Source organism: Dryobates pubescens, chromosome 6 (genome assembly GCF_014839835.1).
Source record: "Dryobates pubescens isolate bDryPub1 chromosome 6, bDryPub1.pri, whole genome shotgun sequence".
NCBI classification, from domain to species: Eukaryota; Metazoa; Chordata; class Aves; order Piciformes; family Picidae; genus Dryobates; species Dryobates pubescens.
The window spans coordinates 16462974-16482637 of record NC_071617.1 but is presented as its reverse complement, the minus strand read 5'-3'; the positions used below and the strand labels follow the sequence as shown (position 1 = coordinate 16482637).

General features: G+C 40.7%; 1 protein-coding gene across 1 annotated transcript in view; it reads right to left on the bottom strand.

Moving 5' to 3' along the window:
* AIG1 (androgen induced 1) overlaps positions 1–10115 on the bottom strand; it is a 129761-nt gene extending 119646 nt beyond the window's left edge. The window contains exon 1 of the mRNA XM_054162670.1: positions 9759–10115. Coding sequence (XP_054018645.1) covers positions 9759–9899 — 141 coding nt within the window. The 5' untranslated portion in view covers positions 9900–10115. The remainder of the gene's footprint in view (positions 1–9758) is intronic.
* Positions 10116–19664: the final 9549 nt, after the last annotated feature.

Genomic DNA, 19664 nt, shown 5'->3' with positions numbered 1-19664 from the left:
CAGCTCTTGGAACACAGCTATAACAAGTAAACTCAGGTCAAGAAAGTTTCCACACCATGGTGTTTTAATTTGTTTGTACGCTTAAGTGAACAGCAAATGGGGACCTCTGCATCTGTCAGTGCATATGGCTTCTGAGGACAAAGTTTTGCAAGCACCCTCCGTTAAGCAGAAGCACACTATACCAAATTAAGTGCAGGGAAGTGGTGCTGTGCCACCAAGTGTGTGAGAGTTGTGTGTGGGGAGACTCTGGAGGTGTGTGGGAGGAAGAAATGAGGAGAGGACAAAGAAGAAGAGGGCATCTGAGGGAGCTAACACATGCTGGTTTTAGCCAAGAAGCACTAGCTGCTTCATAGCTCCACCTCTTGTTTTGCCTCACTTTGTCCTTATACTCAACTGTCAAACTTCTAAATAACCAGTTTGCCACAACACAAAGCTGATCAGCATGGTGCACTCTCTCACTTACACAACCCCAGGTACAAAGTGCTGTCATCTATTGGATCTTCCTTTTCCCTCCCAGCTTCTCTACTTTCGTCCTCTGCAGAGCTGAGCCTGCATAAGCACTGGCCATAAACAACTTGGGTCAAGGGTCCTATTGCAGTGTTTCATGATCCCACAGAAACAACAGCCTGAATATTAGCTCTATGAAATGATTCCACCACTTCAGCCACAAGCTTGTTAAGCATCTCACAGAAAAAGCATCCCCTCTGCATTGAGGCATTTTATCAATTTATACAGCAGCCTTTAAAGATAGCAGTTTTTCTTCCTTTTGCATCTGATCAAGTACATCGAGGAACATATGCCACCTGTGCTCTGCATGTGGAACTCCCACTCCTACTGAATTCTAATAATACTAGCAATAAAAATAAGTAACTATTTGTTACTTTTCTGCTGTCAAGACCAGAAGGCTTCAGGACACCTGATAAAATACATTCCAATAGAAGAATAATAATAAAAAAGTAAATTTACCCTCAGGTACACAAAGAACTAGGTTAAAAAACCCCATATGAATAGAGATAGACAAAATCAAAGACAAGCCAATCAATTCCTAACAGCAAAAGTGAAACTCTCTGCAAAATTTCTGCACAGCTAACTGCAACATTCAGAATTGTCCAGCAGGGGTAAGTGTACTTGTAGGGGTAAGATTGAACCTCTTACATTGTTCTCCTTTAATAGCAAAAACTCACCAGCCCTTACACTTTGGTTTACAAGTTAGCAAGGTCTTAGCAAAGAATTCAGCATTCTGCTTTTCTGCACACTGTACTCTATTTTTTCACCAGGACACCTAACATTCAGCTAGAAAAATTCCAGCAGTACTCATTTTGTTTTAACCCTTTGAAACAACTAACCTAACAGACAACTGCAGCACAATGGAAGTAATCATATAATTGGCACCCTTTGGCAAGTATTTGGAAATCCTACTATAAACAGGATGCTTGCAAGAGCAGTGGCAAACTAAGATGTTCAGGGACTGCAACGAGAGACATTCAAATGTTGCCTTCAAACTCTCAAGGAAAAACTGCATGGACTTATTGAAGTCGCCAGGAGCCTTCAGAAAACTGAATATCAGTTACTGATTTTCTCCCAGCATTTCACATGATCTTAACGTGTTTCCAAACAACAGAATCTCCCAGTTTTGCAGCACAGTGTAAAATATCCTGAGCTAACTAGCAAAATGCTGATGAGAATCCTTTAAATGCATAAGCACAGTTCTAACTGTGAGAGTGACTTGGTCTTATGAAAACACACTTAAAAATTTTAACTTAGTTTCTTTCTCTTTGAAAAGCCTGGAAGTTTTACTTCAGCTTCCAAATTATTTAACTTTTTTGCTTCTGACTTTGGTTAACTTCTCCATCCACTAAAAAGTTAAACACAGCTTTGCCAGTGGTATCAGACTAACTATGTTGAATTGCAAAATCTTGCATCATACATTGGAAGAGTAATAGAACAAAGGCCATAGGGCTTTGAACACTAACAACAAATTCAGAGCATTTGGAAAACATAGTATGGGAAAAAAATTAATTAGTCAAATACATGCAGGCACATAAGGCAAAATCTGAAAGTTTTCATTAGAAGGAAGAAAGCTTTTCATATTCACCCATTCGAAGAGTGAACAAAGAGTCTGTGCTTCCCTTTGGTGTTCAAAATAGAATCATAGAATGGTTTGGGTTGGAAGGCACCTTTAAAGGTTATCTGTCCTGCAGTGAGAAGGGTCATCTTTACCTAGATCAGGTTGCTCAGCACCCCATACAATCTGATATCGATGTTTCCAGGGATGGGGCATCGACAACCTCTCAAGGCAACCTGATTCAGTGTTTCATCACCCCCACTGTAAAAAAATTCTTCCCTGTGCCTAGTCATGATCCGTCTTCTGTTAGTTTAAAACCATCATTCCTTGTCCTGTCACAACACGTACTGCTAAAAAGGCTGCCCTCATCCTTCTCATAGCCCCATTTTACGTACTGAAAGGCCACGATAAGGTCTCCCCAGAGTCTTCTCTTCTCCAGGCTAAACAACTCCAGCTCTCTCAGCCTTTCTTAATAGGTGTTCCAGCCATCTGGAGGTCTCACCAGTGGCAGAATCACCTCCCTTGATCTGCTGGTCATTCTTCTTTTGATGCAGCCCAAGATACAGCTGCCTTTCTGGGTTGTGAGCACACGCTGTCTGCTCATGTCCAGTTTTTCATTCACTGGTACCAAGTCTTTGTCTGCAGAGCTGCTCTTAAATCTTCACTTCACAACCTGTATTGGTAACAATCCAGCTGCAGGACCTTCATTTGGCCTTGATGAACCTCATGAGGTTCCCAGAGGACCACTTTCCAAGTTTGTCTGTGTCCCTCTGGATAGCACCCCATCCCTCTGGTATGTCAGCTGTACTGCTTATCTTGATGTCATCTGTAAATTTGCCAAGGGTGCACTGGTTGTAGTACAGACCCCTGAGGGGACACCACTTGTCACCAATCTCCATCTGGAGCCATTCACTGCTACCCTCTGAATGTGACATTCCAACCGATTTCTCATCCAGTAAACAGTCCACCCACTAAACCCTTATCTCTCTAATTTGAAGAGAAGGAAGTTGTGGGGGACTGAGTCAAAGGTTTTACAGAAGTCCAAATAGATGACATTTATAGCTTTTCCCTTGTCCACTGATTTAGTCACTCTATCATAGAAGGCCATTAGGTTCATCTTGCATTACCTGTCCCTAGTGAAGCAACACTGACTGTCTTGATTCTTGAAAATAAGCCAAGTCATATGTCATATATATACCTGGATATGCAAGGTAATAAGCCCAGGCCTCAGATTCAGACACTTTAAAGAAAAAAACTTACCTTGAGAGAAATTTGAATTATTTTTCTTGTGAGCAATATTGTGAGCAATAACATTGCTTTTCTTTCCAATACAGATCAATATGTTCAATATGAAGTTGTTATACAGCAGTATTTGTTTCACTCTTGAATTCTGTAAAAGCACACAAACCTGTCACTGGTGTTAATCTTTTTAACATTCACTGACTGGCGCAGCACTAGCAACTAAAACTCCAAATTACAAGAAATTCTCCACCCATGCTGAGCTCCTCCCAACATCTGAGTCTGTATTAAAGCAGCACAATTAGGGAAATGTTTTTAAATACTGCATTACCACAGGCAGGCACTGACAGCTACAGTTGTTAGACATGGAAAGTTGCAGCACAGGATAATTCAACTGCATGTAATGGAAGTAATCTGGGATATCTTTCTTTTGTTATTCTGTTCAGGAAAATACATGCTCAGCACAACCCCTTGTAATTAATCTACATGATATGATTTTTAATACACTGCAGATCTGGCTATTTTTCAACTTTGTCTTATTATACTTTCTTGTATTGTATTTTGTTCAAATCTGCAAACTTACTTCCGTGGAATGGCAGGGTTTAGCAATATCTTTTTTTTCATTGTTATTTAATATGGTGAAACAACCTTTTTTCACCACATAAATCTGCACACTGGCACATTCGAAATTTCCATCTAACTGCATGGACTTCTAACCTACAAATCTTTATACATCCTCAGGCAGGCTGATGTAACTGCAAAGATTCAAATGAAATTTGATTTGTTTTTTTAAAAAAAATTAATTTTAAACCACTAAGTTTGTGATTTTCTGTATTAGTTGAAAATACTATTTGATAGTTTTTATATAGTTCGTTACTACAACTTCCAGTCAATCTCTTAAACTTTATTTCTTGTGTAAACTCACATGGTCTCATTAAAATAATACAAACATAAGGTCAAAAATACACTTATTGAATACTTTGTTATATACTTATATTCCCAACAAATTAGGACAGCTCAGAAACCCAATTCTGAATTCAGCATAGAATGCAAACACAGAACACTGGATTTGTGGTCCTTGTTTAATTGTTTAAAATATTTAACAATATTGCCATATAGAATTATCCTTACCACCCTGCTAAAATTGTAAAGAAAATAATTCAACTGCAATACAAAATAAATAGGATTTTTTTTTTTCCATAAGAGAACAGAAAGACTACTAAACCAACTGCTTGAAGTTATTTTAACTGTTCTGGCAAAACTCTACAGACTTTACACTGTTTTGGAATACAGCACTATTACTTATCACTTACATTCTCCAAGTTATAAAATAGTACTACTGGCATTAGTCAAATTTATTGTCATAGTAGGTGATCCCAATTTTTCCTCTCCTCCACTCTCCTTTTCCCTGCCAACCCTACTGCCAACACAAGTATGTAAAGACTGTTGTAAGTTTCCTAAAAATTCCCAAATCAAATGTTCAACATATTTAAGTTCAGCTGTAAAATAAGGACATGCTAATGCTATGTGAAAGTGGAACTCCTCAAGGTAGTACTTAAATTCCACTCAATTTGTAATAGTGCTACCAAAGGCCAATGGAAAATACTGCTCTATGAATAAGACACAGCAATGCTATTACATTTTTATTACTGCATCGATGGCATGATACCTAACTGTCTTGTTGACATGTTTACAGACTGAGAGCTCTAAACCATACATTCATTAAAAGGCTTCCTTATGAATATCATTGTATTTTCTCTTAATACATTAAGCACTATTAAGAAACCCCACCTTGTTATTCTTCAAAAAGCAACCCCTTTCTTTCCCAGTAAACAGGTAAGTGTTCTGTTGACGGTATTCTCTGTTATAATAAGAACACAGATATTTAGACACAGTGATGAATTACCTCTGGGAATAATACACAATACTATTTTACAGTTCCATAATCTTTTCACACAAAAGCCATAAAATACTGGAGTATCAGCTTAACTTTACAGATGATGAAAGAGGAAAGCAGAAGGAGAAATTAATTTTACTAAAGGAAATCTTGGAAAAGCGTTGCAGATATACTCCATAGAGTGTAGAATATTTTCACTTTGGTCCCGTATTGTGGTAAGCTTAACTTGCTCAGCTTCAGATACCACACCAGTAGTAGAGTTTATTATTCCTTAATTCTTTATATTCTGGTCTCTGACTTTTTCTGGTCATTGTATCCCCTATCAGCATAACTAAATCCAAATTTGGCACAAACCACCTATACTTTTTAGCCATGGTTTAAGATGCATTCTTTTTCTGAGTCTAGTAACTGCATCATATAATTTAATGTACTAAGTAAGTAAATGACAAATCTACCAACTCCAGCTTCTGGTCCTACTGTTATCATATCCCTCTACAACTTTCCAAAGACAAGAAATAAACTAAGTTCTGATGACTTACCTGAACTTAAACTAAACTTAAAGGCATTTTTCTGCAGAACAGATACAGATGTTCTAGCAAAAAAATGTGCTGGAAACAGAGCTCATACCTGTTTTTTTGTAGAACTCAATCTGCCAGACAATGTATAAAAGTTCATACACAGACATCCTGATATTTCTTTCAAGAGAATAACATAAGTATAAGGCCAGGAAGATTTATTTATGAACAAAATTAGTTCCTCTCTAGCTCTGGCTGCCCTGAATGAAGTTGTATGAATACCCACATTAACATGCAAAATAAAACCATTCATCATAAAACTCGTAAAACATAACACTTCAGACTGCTTCCAAAAATCTCTCCTTGCTTTCTGTCACTATGACTACCCTGTTCGGCCTATCTGAGAGACCTTAATATTTAAAAAAATAAAACAACAAACAACCAAGCAGTATTTTCTTAATGCATGCCTATATATGTGCAATATGCTCTTGCTTTACTAGAACTTCTTTTAAGGAATACATTTTTTATAGAAACCGCACAACCAACACTAGAAGCTATCCAGACCATTTCATTCCTTATTAAGGAGATGCGTACTTATTTTAACTCTAAGCTACTTTTCCAATAATCACACACAAACACAGAAAGTAGAACTGGTCTTCTTTCAGCACAGGTACCACTTTATTCCAGAATAAAAATTCTATTTATTTTTGCCTCCTCTCACAACAAGAGTAAGTCAAGAGAAACTGAAGAAAAAAAACTTAACTCCTTGCAACAGCAAAGATCCTGCTATTTTACACAAGTTGGTGCAACAGATCCCTCAACAAACATGTATTTAGAAAGGCATTCAGCTACTTCAAGTACTTGGAGAACTAAACAGAGCAGTACAAGTAGGGAAAATTTCCGAGACTTACATAGCTGACAGACCTGTTGCAAAGAATCATTTTGTACTGGCATCTTTTTCACCCTAACTCAACAATGAATCGATGGGTTGTAGCACAAGACCGTGCAGTCCTCCAGCAGTTCACTACCAAAGCACAAAATGTGAATCTGACAAAGGCAGGTATACAAGAACATTTAGGCACAAGTCTTGAAATATCCCATCTGAATCTAGTTCTTTGCTTTTTTCACAGGAACTTCATTGGTTGGTTTGTGTTGTGAGGCTAAATGAAAGCAACATGTTTTAGTTTTAAGCTAGCCTGAATGTCCAGTTCATAACTCTGATCTCCTGGGCCCCCTGACTGATCTTGGCTGTAACTGTTTTATCTCTTTGTACTTCACTTTCCCATTCTATAAATGACAAACACACACACACAAAAAGAATAATTATTTCTTTTGTTATTTGGAATCCACAGGTACTAGACAGATATCTTTACAATCTTTTGAATAAAGAGGATAAATATCTAACACCTCCAAATACCATCATAATGACAAAGTTAAAAGAAGTCATCAGTTGTGCTTATTTTCTTTCTTAATTCAAGAACAGGACAGATTAAGCATGAATATTGGCATCCAAAAAAAAAAAAATCTTACTTAGGTATGAACATCCAAAATATTATAGATGGACAGGGACATTACACTCTTTAGCTTTGCATTAAACAACTTCCTCATAACACTCAACTTTGGTAAAGAGTGTAAGGGCTGTCAGCCTACTGTTCAGATCAATGCATGGTTTGTGTTTTAAAGTCCAAACTACTAGTTTTTCCCTAATTAGATTTAAATTTGTATTACCTGCACATATCTGTAAAGGTTTTCATACAACACTTCTGCTAAGCCAGCTACCTAAATCTCCTATACATTTATAAAATGTTGAGACTTGGAAGGAATGTCCCTTTATAAATGGACAGATGTAAAAAAAAATTCCAAACTACTTTTCACATTCAAGCCATAAATTCACTTTTCTCAAAATACTGGTAGCAGTTTTTGGAAACAGAAAGAATTTCTACGTGCTTCTGTGATGTCAAAGATGAAATCTCTGCTTGTGGAGGTACAATCTGTAGCAAGAAAACGTCTGCCAAGACTCTGGCATTGATGATATTTTGTCTAGACAGCCTTTGAATGTGACTGACACAGGAACACTGCACATGGTTGAGGAAATTTAAACTTATGGAAGAGCTCAAGATTTAATTCAATCTACAGTATTCTGGAAAAGTGCCTAACATCCTCCAACCATACCTCCTGATACCCTGCTCAGGAATCTCAGTTTTTGTTTCTTCAAGTCTCACAGTTGTCTCAGGAGACAGAAAGACAGCTTTTCTTAGATAAGATGCTACCAGGGCCATTTGGCCATAAGTAAATATTGTCCAAAAGTGGAGATATCTAGTCACTGATAAAGGCATTAAAAGTCACTGAATTGCTTGTTATTTGGAAGGCTTGAAGACTGTATGGAACTGCTAACCTTTTATCCACTATTGGACTTGACTATGAGAAACACATGACAACTACTAGATAAAGGACAGAAATTACTAGCTGCAGTTAATAACTTCTAGACATTTTAGAAAGCACTACATATTTACCTTGATCTTTTGGGCCATGATAGAAGTAGCATGACCCATGTACCTACTTTGATGGGCAAGTACACATGCACTTGCCCTGGGCAGCAGGCTGTACGTTTTGAGAAATTATGAATATCATGTACTGTCAAATGTTGGTTTCACTCTATGACAACCTTAGTTACTTAATTCTCAAACAACTGTCAGGGCTAGGAGAACAGACAGAAAAGGTAAAGGAGACTTAAAGACAAGATCAACTTTTAGATTCGGTTGGTTTGCTTCCAATTCAACTGCCATTGAAGGCAACAGTTTCCTCCTAACTTAGAGATTTGACACTACCTATTATCTATTAATATTACTGACAGTATTGTTCAGTAATTTAGATTCCAGTTTGCCTTTCATGAAAACATCAGGCCTTAAGATGCTTTTTTAAAATCACAGCAAAAGCACTAGTTACAGATGCAGATCCTCAGCCAGCAAATTTTTGGCACTTAACACAGAAATTCCCAGCTAAATGCAAAATACAGTAGGTCCTTTTTCTCTCAAAATAAAATATATAGACTTCAGCAAACTTTTGCTTAATCTTGATACAGCAATTTGCACACTTGCCTTGCCAGGTTAATAGTGTTTGAGTTGGGTCTCCAAACTCACAAACTCAACTTACTGACTGGGTATGAAGCATATAGTAGCAAGAGTAGCAATACTCGTGAATCTACAATGAGATTCTGAGAGAGATCTTGTCACAGGGAAGCACTGTAGTATTTCCTGATTACATTGTGAATTCAAGGAAAAAAGAACCCAAAACATTTCTGATTCAGGCACTAGGTGTAAGTTTCTCCTCCTATCTCTCTTCTTCCTCCCACCCTCTCTCCTCCCTCCTGCAATAAAGGAACAGTAGCGGAGGCAACAAGGCTGGGAATCTCAGAGCAAAACCAGCCCCTAGCCAGCAGCTGGTGCTTTCCAGCATGGTCACCTCTGTTGCAGATACGGGCCCTTATAAAAACAACTGACATAAACTATCTTTTGTTTTGTAGGTTCGTTTATGGATTTGTAACCAAAACTAACTGGATTCAGCAAGTTGTGTTATCCAGCATTTTTTGTGTCACTCTCACACACTTGCAGCTGTCGGGGATGGATTCCTCAGAAGGGCCAAAGGGAGCAAGACGTTTTCTATTTTGACAGCATAATGGAGCCAAATGCTGGGGGCAGCTGGTTCTGCTGTTTACTGTCAGCCATTAACGAAGGCGGAGCACAGCATCAGCACTGCGGTGACAGGGCGTCAGGTGCACCATCCCCACTTACACGCAGCAGCCCCTCGGCATTGTCTGTGTCTTTCTCGGTTCAAACCACCCGGCTCGGCTGCCGCGGTGTCCCGCTGGCCCTTTTCACGGCCGGCCCTGGAGTTACAACATGTCGCCGTCCCCGCTTTAAGGGCACCTCATGGCGCTGCCGTCGAGCAGGGCCGCCGCCTCCAGACCTCCCGCGCAGGGCCGCGGCCGTTCTACGGGCAGCCTGAGGGAGGGGGCAGGGCCACGGGTGCCGGGGACACTTACCAGGTCTATGAAGGTCAGAAATTTCCAGCTGCCTCCATAGGTCTGATGCGCGGGCATGTCAATGGCCTTGTAATTGCACAGGATGGAGCAATAGGACAGGAGGATAGCGGCGCGCAGCACCTGGCAGGGCACCAGCGCCATGTTGCACACTGCGCCGGGGCGGCCTCGGCGGCGGTAGGCTTCGAGCCAGCTCGGGGTGCACTTCCGTGTGTGCGCCTCTGTGTGTGTGCGCGCGCGCGCGTGTGTGCGCCCGTGTGTGTATACGAGTGTGTGTGCGCGTGGCTGTGCGCGCCCGTGCGGGCGGGATTCCGAGCGCCCCCGCGCCGCGTTCGACCCGGCTGGGGCGGAGCGGAGGGGCCGCGGTGTGCGGCGGCGGGGGCAGCGGCACGGGCAACGGCACGAGGCGGGCGGGGTAGTTGGCGGCGCCGGTGCCGATGCTGCTGGCAGCAGCCTGGCTGGCGGGCTCTGGGCGCTCCCGAAACGCAGCTCTGAGGCCGGACCGAGCAGCTAGAGGCTGTTCATGGGGGAGCGGAGCGCAATACCGTCGCCCGGGCCACCCCCGACGCGCTGCGCCGGTGGCAGTGGCAGGTGCGGGGCCGGGGCTCGGGCGGCGCGGCCCAGCCAATGGGAGCCAGTGGCCCGGGAGGGCAGGACTGTGAGCAGGGGTAGTAAGTTATTGGTAGAAGCTGGCTGCCCGCATTTTCAGGCAAAAAGTACAGCGCATCAGTAGTCACGACTTTAATCCCTGTATCTTGAAACCCTGTCGCACGTATCGGCCGCCGTGGCAGCCCGGCCGCAGCATTTCACCCCGGCCGGGCGTGTTGGGGGACGGCGGGAAGCAGACGCCAGTTGACTACGGCGGGATCAATGAGCGGCGGGTAGAGTGCCGGAGCAAGTGTCGGGCCGCTGGAGCAGATGTTAGGCCACTGAAGCAAGTGTTGGGCTTCTGCAGCCCCCCACAGGGGCCACTGGAGTATGTGTCAGGCCACTGGAGCAGGTGTGAAGACACTGCAACCCAGTGGGGCCGAGCGCACTGGGAGGTCACTCGGTGCTTGGGGGAAGCAATCCAGATGCTGGGGCCTCTGGCCAGATGCTGAGTTCCATGCAGCTTGCCCACCGGGGAGAGCCTTGATACAGACAGCACTGGTATCGAGTGCACACTTGTGAAGTTTGCAGATGACATCAAGCAGTGCAGTTGAAACACCAGAGGGACAAAAGTATGGGATGCCATCCAGAGGGACTAGACAAGTTTGGAAAGTGGTCTTGTGTTACTCTCAAGAAGTTTGACAAGGACAAGGGCAAGGTCCTGCACCTGGGCCGGGGCAGTCCTCAATGTCAATACAGGCTGAGGTGTGCAGAGATTAAGAGCAGCTCTGCAGAGAAGAATGTGAGGGTACTAGTGGATGAAGAACTGAATATGAGCAGACAATGTGTCCTCACAGAACAGAAGGGCAACTGCATCCTGGGCAGTATCAAAAGAAGTGTGGCCAGCAGGTCAAGGGAGGTGATTCTACCACTCTGGTGAGACCTCACCTGGAGTATTGTGTCCAACTTTGGAGTCCTCTGCACAAGAAAGACACAGACTTGTTGGAGCAGGTCCAGAGAAGTGCCACATAAATGATGAGAGAGCTGGAACACCTATGCAGAAACGCTGAGAGAGTTGGGGTTGTTTAGCCTGGAGAAGAGAAAGTGCCTGGGAGACCATACAGTGGCCTTTCAGTACTTAAAAGAGTGCCATAGGAAAGATGAGGACAGCCTTTTAAGCAGTGAGTGTGGTGAAAGGACAAGGGATGATGGTTGTAAACTAACAGAGGATAGACTAAGACTAGATGCAGGGAAGAATTTTTTTACAGCGATGGTGGTGAAACACTGAAGCAGGTTGCCTTGAGAGGTTGTAGATGCCCCATCCCTGGAAATACACTCAGTGCAAAGTAGTTGGACTAGGTTACTGTTAAAGGTGCTTTCCAACCCAAACCAGTCGATGATTCTTATGATTTGTCCTTTTATGTGTGTTTCTGAGGCACTGACAAGTCCTTGGTGTTTCTATTCATCACACACACAATTGCTAGAGGTGCACTTTCCAGTACCTGCAACCACTGTAAAATGGGAACCTCATTATCCCTGGATGAAAGCATCGAGTGGAGTACCAGCATTATAAGGAATGACCATTTCTGTCAGCAGGAGGTTGATCACAAAAGAGATCCCTGATGCTAGGAGCAAATGAGGGGGTCTTGTGCTTGGACTTCTACATCCTGAAAAGGGAAGAGTCTTGAAATGCTTGATTGCAGGGTAAGTATTAAATTGCTCCAAAGTCTAGAGAAATTAGGCTTTTTTAAAAGGAAAAATCTCCACTAGCAGTGACATCTGGGTTTGAATAGACAAACTATTTCGATAAACACCATCTCCATACATTTGTCTTTTGAAATAAATATTTGAATAATATGATCCTCCATCATAGTTAAGCTACTGGAAGGCAAAAAGTGTCAGTAACTCTGCAATGTGTTCCCTGCTTTTATCCTGTCACATAGAGTCAAAGCCTCTTCATTTAGTATTCACTGTGCTCAAGTTCTGCAAAAATGAAGGGCTTTTAGGAGACCACACGCTAGCAGTTGTCCTAGATGCAATTAGCACAGGTTTAAAATCTCTGTTTATGCAGAGGAATTGTATGTCAGGCATGGACAAAGACCCCTCTTTAGAACTATAGAGCATGAATTTCCCATCAGATCCTTTAGATTACCTTACCTACCAGCTCACAGCCCCAGCAAGCACTGGGGGCGAGCGGACTCTCCTGGTGTTGGTGGCAGATATTTTAGTTTTACAGGCTACAAGGGTTTGGTCTCATTGAAGCCTCCAGCTTCAGTGTAAGAGGTATCTGAGTGGAATGTGAGGGTCTGCAATACAATGGGAGACCAGACTAATATTAAACATTAGTAGTGTGACCCAATATGAGTGAATCTGTAAAGCAGCCACTGCTGAAGACCTGATGTCTGTACTGTATGCAGCGTAGAAGGTTTCAATTCAGAATAGTTTTTCTCTGGACCTGTGGACTGAATATTCATTGGAGGCTGGAATGCATTAAGTGACCCCCAGAGCACATCTCTACATCTCTTCTTTTTTTTTCCCTCTTTTATTTTTCCCACAAGGAGTCCAGCTCGCATTCTGGAGCTGTGTCATTATAAACTAGAGCACACTATCAGTCCAGATAATTGAGAGATTTACTTCTAAAATCAAGTCTTCACATGAGCTTTAGTGCTACTGCAGGGGCCACCTTCATGTGCAAGTCTTGCTGACCTTGAATTTCGTAGGCTCTTAAAAGCAAGTGGAGCTCCACAATATGACTGATGCATATCCAAGCACACCCTTGTGCCTCTTGCAGGCCTCTGACTGAAAGACTTTGGGGCTGTCTAAGCCTTCTGCCCTCTGTTCTCTGCTTTTCTAAGTGCACCTCCTCCTACATAGCACAGTAACTGACTCCTTGGGTCCCTTCTGTGTCGCTAATAAGGCACCACAGACACTGGCAGTCACTAAACATAATTCACTAGCCATCATTTCTCAGTTTGCCTTGTAGTCATGTGTATTTAAACGTGGGTTGCAGCATCCTCAAAACTTTTTAAAAAGTGGAAAACTGCTCTGGCTAAATGCTCTTCAGTTCTGCTTTCCATGCTTCCATTGAAAATCTCAGCAAAGCTCAGAGAAAATCTTGACCTTATACAAAGGGAAACTTTTCACTCAGTTTGTAAGCCAAGGTGAAAGCCTAAATGAAGCAGAACGGGTAAGTATTCTTGTTCCCTGGGTTGGTTTTTTTGGTGTTTTGTATTTTGTTTTGTTTTTTTTTGTTTTTTTCCTTTCAGTCAAGAAAATCTCAAGGCAGGCTAACTCACATGTTTGGCTCAGGCCAGTGTCTTCCTGATGAAAGACTCTTCTTTATTACACATTTCTAGACATTTGAAAGGAAGTGTAGCTCCTTTTTGGTTGGTTCTTTGTGCCTGTGTCCTTTCTGAAGGAGCATCTGATGAATGTCTGTACAGTATTATAGTAAGGGCTAATTAGATTGTAGGTTGCCATTAACCTTTATGTGCTACTGTGGACTATATACTCCCTGTCTATTGAGAGACAAGCACCAAAGTCTTTTGTGACTGGATGAAATGGTTTTGCAGTGGATTTTATTTTCCTCTGAATTTGGTGTTATTTTTGTTCAGCAAAGTAAAAATGAGAGGTTTACTAATTTTCCCTTTATATTGCTAAATGACTCCCAACTTTTTGATACTTTGTAAAATATTTACCTCTCAGGTTTTTGGTTAAACACATAAATCATAGTAAGGTAGAATATACACATGTAAAATATGATATTAATTGCTAGCCTGTGATTTTTCAGATCCTGATGTTTAAAAATTTGTTTACATGTGAACTGTGAAAAGTCTCAACTGAATTTTCCTAAGTCACATACTCTAAGTTTATTTGAAAGTGGGAGGGTGACGTGGGTCATATTTGTCATTCAGTAGAGATGAGAAATGACTTTAGAAAGGAGAGTGTCCAGAGCACTGGTGTGTCTGGGTGGGAGATGCGGTGGTGTTAGGTCACAGGCTGGACTTGATGATCTCAGAGGTCTATTCCTGCCTCAATAATTCTGTGATTCTGAGAGATGGTAATAAATGCTGTCTACTACAGCAAAGGGAAGCAAAACAACTACAAATCTGTCAGAAAACTAAATGGGGGGGGGGGGGGGGGGGGGGAATAAATAACAAGGTGAGTTTCCCATCCAGTTGTTAATATAAAATGAGTAACATGATGGTTTAGCCACTTGCTATTTTGGCATAATAAAGTGCAACATCTGGGAGTCCAAGTTTTAATCTTTTCTGTGCAGGCTAGCAGATGAGAATGCTAAGGAATTTTTTGGTGGTGCTTTTTATTGTTGTTTGTGGGTTTGTTTTTGTTTTGGTATCCACATGTCAGAGGAGGATTCAACTAAAAATACTTGGTAAAGACAGTTGTCTGCCATAACTGGGCCGTTTGTTAATACTAATAAAGTGTAGGCAGGTTTTTATTTCTTCATTCACTTTGAACAGATCTAAATGATAAAGGATGAAGAAGAAAGAAAATGAAATTGAAAAGATCACATTTATAATGGGTATAAACAGCAATGTGTTTAATGAGACTTCTGGAGCTATTTGTTTAAATGATTATTGCAAATTTAGTTTCAAGTTTGGGTTTCAGGATTATGTTCCTGTGTGGCCTGCCCCAGCTGATCCTGCTTTGGCAGAGCGGTAGGACTAGATGGTCTGTAGAGGCCCCTTCCAGCCCTTAAAAGACTGATGATGATGATTCTATTTTATATTTATGTTTGTATTTAACAACAAGAAATAGAGGTGGAACAGAGATAACCAGGAGACAAATGGAACAAAGCTTGGGGCAGCTGGAACTTCATTCATCCTCTTTGCAAGTTAAACTTTGCTTTATCCTGAAAGACCACAAGTTTTCTTGCTCTAAAGGAGAAATGAGCAGATAAAACTCAGTGAATTCACCTTTTCTGTTAAGTTAGAATGTTCCAACATGATGATTTTATAAAGAAAAAGCTTTACTGCATAAATCAGAAGTTTTGAATATGTAAGTGAAGCAGGGACTGTGTAAGCAGATTACATTTTCTTCACCTTTGCACAACAAAGTTGTTTCATATTAAGAATTTTATGTCTTAATTTCATATGCTTTATGATGATTAGATCAGTGTTAGTGCAGGAAGGGAAGGCAGGTAAATGGGCCACTGAGCTGAAAAAGAGCAGTACTGACCAGGAGTATTCTACCTACTCAAACATTATGTGGCCCCCCTGTAAACCAGAGCAAACATTCTGCCACTGTCACATGCAATTGCATGGTGGAAGGTAGCCTTTGGGAAATGATTTAGATGCATGCGTGGTTATTAATTATTGTCTGTCCTGTTTTAAGAGCTCAGATTTCATCAAATTCTTGAACAGGCTGAACATGCAATATTGTTCAGGAATACCAGTGAACATTAAAAAAAGCAGGGCTTAGTAAATATATGCAAAAGAAGGACAAAAACATTTCACAAATACTTACAAACCCTGCATGTAACTACATACTGTGTGTTTGCCTTCTCTTAAACCCTCTTGAAGGAAGATAGTTCTGACAGAAGAATTGTTACCAGGTACATTTGAAACACATGAAATTCCATCTGAACATAATAAAATGCTGTTTATTGTCAAGATGGTGGAGTGTGCAAACAGGTTGTCCATCAAGACTGTGGACTCTGCATCTGTGGAGATACATCTGGTGCTGAGCAATCTGCTGTAGCTGACTCTGCTTGAGCAGAAGATTCAACTAGATAGATATCTCAAGAGGTCACTTCCAACCTTTGTGATGCTGTAGTATAAATGGAGGCATATATGTGACTAACACATAACTCACCAAGTCTGCCTCAGCTTTCTAGGTTATCTTGTTGAAATCAGCTACCTAGTGGCTTACATCCCTTGAGAGCATCACTATGCCACCACCACTGAAGACCTGGGCAAAGGGGTTAGAGGTGGGATGAGACACAAGTAATGATGCACATGCCCCAGATCACTCCTGTAGCATTGCCTGCATCAAAGAGTTATATAATCGTTCGTTTGTGCTGGAGACTTAGTATGTCTAAAATTTGAATTGGAACAAATCTCTACCCCCACATTGCCAATTAAAAGTTGTAAAATGATTTATCTCCACCCTATTGCTACCCCAAATTCTCATCCATATGGCTGGACTAGTAATACTTCCTGTCTTGTGTCCTGACTGAAAGTTCATCTCAGCAAGAACTATTTCTTCATTAGTTTTAAGATTACTAACATGTACTTACACATCACCCAGGTACAGCTCAGACTGCTGAGGAAACCTGAAATATTAAAAAATACAGTATTTTCTATTGTGAATGGATGAATAATTTTCTGGTTCAGCTGCAGTAAGGTTTAACTGATCAAGGGAGAGCAGTAACAGACATCTAATACAACAGCAGTTCAGGCCATAGCAGAAGCAGCACTGGCTAGCAAAGGTAATACCAACCAAATAAACACCTCAGAAGTTTTGGCCAAACTTTTTAACTAGGTTGGATTTGATGACTTTGCAGAAGCTTGTATTGCGTTTGGGCTGCCAAACAAACCTGGAGGTGCCTGCTGTCATCTGCTCGGCCCCCTACAAGATATGCTGCATGTTGCCAAATCCTCCTCTTTTGGTAGGAGTGACTCTTCAGAGAAACACCATTCCTATGGCTTTTTAATATCTGCCAGACATTACAGCAGTAATCAGGGTCTCTCTATCATTATCAGGGAGCAGCTGTTCTATCTAATTTTTTATTCTAGTGCTGATCCTGAAAATGTCTTTTACACCACTTGTAGAAACAATGTCATTTTCAGTAGGTATCTTTGCCTTTGGTACAATCTGCTGCTGAAGGCTCACATTTCTCTGGGCTAAGAATAGCAGGGGCTCGCTAGCGTACTGTGATGCTATTGCATTGCTGATGGTTCTATAGAATGGTTTTCCTGGATACTGATGCTTGGGGTTTTTTGGTGTGTGTTTTTTTGGTTTGTTGGTGGTTTTGGTGGTTTTTTTGGTTGGTTGTTTGTTTGTATTTCTTGATTGTGTTTTGTCCCTCCACTTACCAGAAATGTTTGGACAAAGCTGATTCACATGAACATGAAGAAGAAATCTTCAGGCAAGGTATCTTCATGGCTATTCTGATGGACTAAATTCCTTCCTTCTTCACTCCTTTACACTCTTGCAGCCTCCTTTCAAATCTTGTTCTTAGACACATGAAGTCATGGTGTACAGAAATAGAAAACTATTCCTCCAATTTCCTCACTTATTAATCTGCCATGTGTCTGTATTTCCATAACTAAAATCCTCCTCTTTGATGGTCTTGAAAGAAAAAAATAATCCACAATAAACAACTGGAAATATATGTGCAAAATGAAATAAATACACATTGGGATGTGACAGAAAAACTGAATTGCAAACTGGGCTTTGGGAAACTACCATGAATAGCTTTCTCTACTGTTTGTTCAGCTTTGTATATTTTTATAGTCTGATGATCATTTGAGATTAATTGCAGAGGATAGAATGATAATATGCTTTAAAGGGGAAAAGTAAGGGAGAAGCAGGAGGTCTAGACCAACATTCAGAAAGAAACCCCATTGTAAACTATTGAGTATTTGAGCTCTTAAGTCAGTCTCCACGAATGCATGTGTGAATAAATGAACACAATGAAATTATTTTGGACTTCCTCACAACCACCTCTTTCTGTTTTATGATTATTGCTACCCACTTGCTGGAATAAAAATAAGTATTTTGAGACAGCTGCATCGTGGGAATTTCTCTACAAGTGAATGAAATAGCCATAATCCTTGGTTTCCTGAATGTTATCACTGTTGCATAATATACATAATGAGAAGACACACTGGAATAATGGGTGTTTGCAAAGGAAATCGAGTACTTAGTATGCTTGGGAACAGTTTGGCTGTCACAGCTCCTGCCCCTAAATCTCAGGTTCACTAACTGTGTGAACCAACCACAATTCACTCTGCCACTGTTTTGTGTTTATAGGAGGATGATGCATCATGAAGAGTTGGCAGATTAAGCAGGTGTGAAACAGTATTATTACAAGGCTTAGTAGTATGATTACTAGCTAATAAAGTGCAATCAAATAAACCAGAAGAGTAGTCTGAATTAGGATGTCTTTGCTGGAAGTAATATTGAAGACTGTAAATAGGACAGTTAGGGTACCTGTGAAAGCCTTTAGGTGCCTTCTTGGGGTTTATTAACTGGTAAATCTGACTACTTATTCTAGTAACTGGCAACTGCCAGAGATGATTAAAAGTATACAAGATTTTAATTTTTGGACAAAATATTGCTGTTCATTAACATTTTTGCAAAAACTATAGCTTATTTTCAAGCATCTTCAAGTCTTGCATGTACTGGTACAGCTACAGACATAGCAGCTTTATCATTTATGAGCAGCCCAGACAGTGCACTGGGATCCAGAACCCAATCTAAAAATCCTTGGAATTCTCCATTTAATTTTGACTGGCTTAGATTAATTCCAAAACTGTCCTCTCTCTTTATGTTTTCTGAACCTAAACAGTCTGAGGATTGAGAGTTATTTTTTATTATTTTGGTTTTGTTTCTTTTCTTCTTGTTGGCATGCTTATCAGAGTAAATGATACCGTGTGTTTCCAGCTATACATGGAGTGAGAGATTTTTATCATGTCAGACACACCTGATGGAAGCTGAGGAAATTTATGTATTTTTCACTTGGTCACAAAAAGCATGCAATGTGTGTATCGTTCTGGTAAGGGGTTTACTTTGGGACAACAGAACTGGACAGATGTGATGGATTCAGATGGAAGAAGTCCAGAAGTTTCTTTCAGGGCAAACATGCCTAGTTAAAACCTTGTTGCCTACAATACAGTGATGTGTCTCTTGGAAATTACTAATCTCTGATGAGGATAGGGTGTAATGCAGGTGAATGCAAACTACTAGCATTCAGCATTAGTGTAAGATTTAAATGTTTCCCTAAGTCTCTATGAAATGAATCATCTTAATGTAGAACTCATCTTCTTAAGAGTTTTAACATACTAGGAACACTTAATTACTACATCTTTTACTTGATGCAGTTCTTTCATCATCCATGAATACATTAACATACCTAACTAACCCTGTACTACTTCTATTAGTATTAGTCTGTAGTTTCCTGATTCAACTAACCATCTAAATTTGTGTCGTATTTTAACATTTTCTGTAGTCCTCAGGTGAAAATTTTATCTGTCTTCTTCTGAATTTAATGATATAACTTCCATGGATAATGATACATGGTCAAGCCTGAGCAACATATTGATTCCAGGCAAAAGTTCTGGCATTATTAAAACC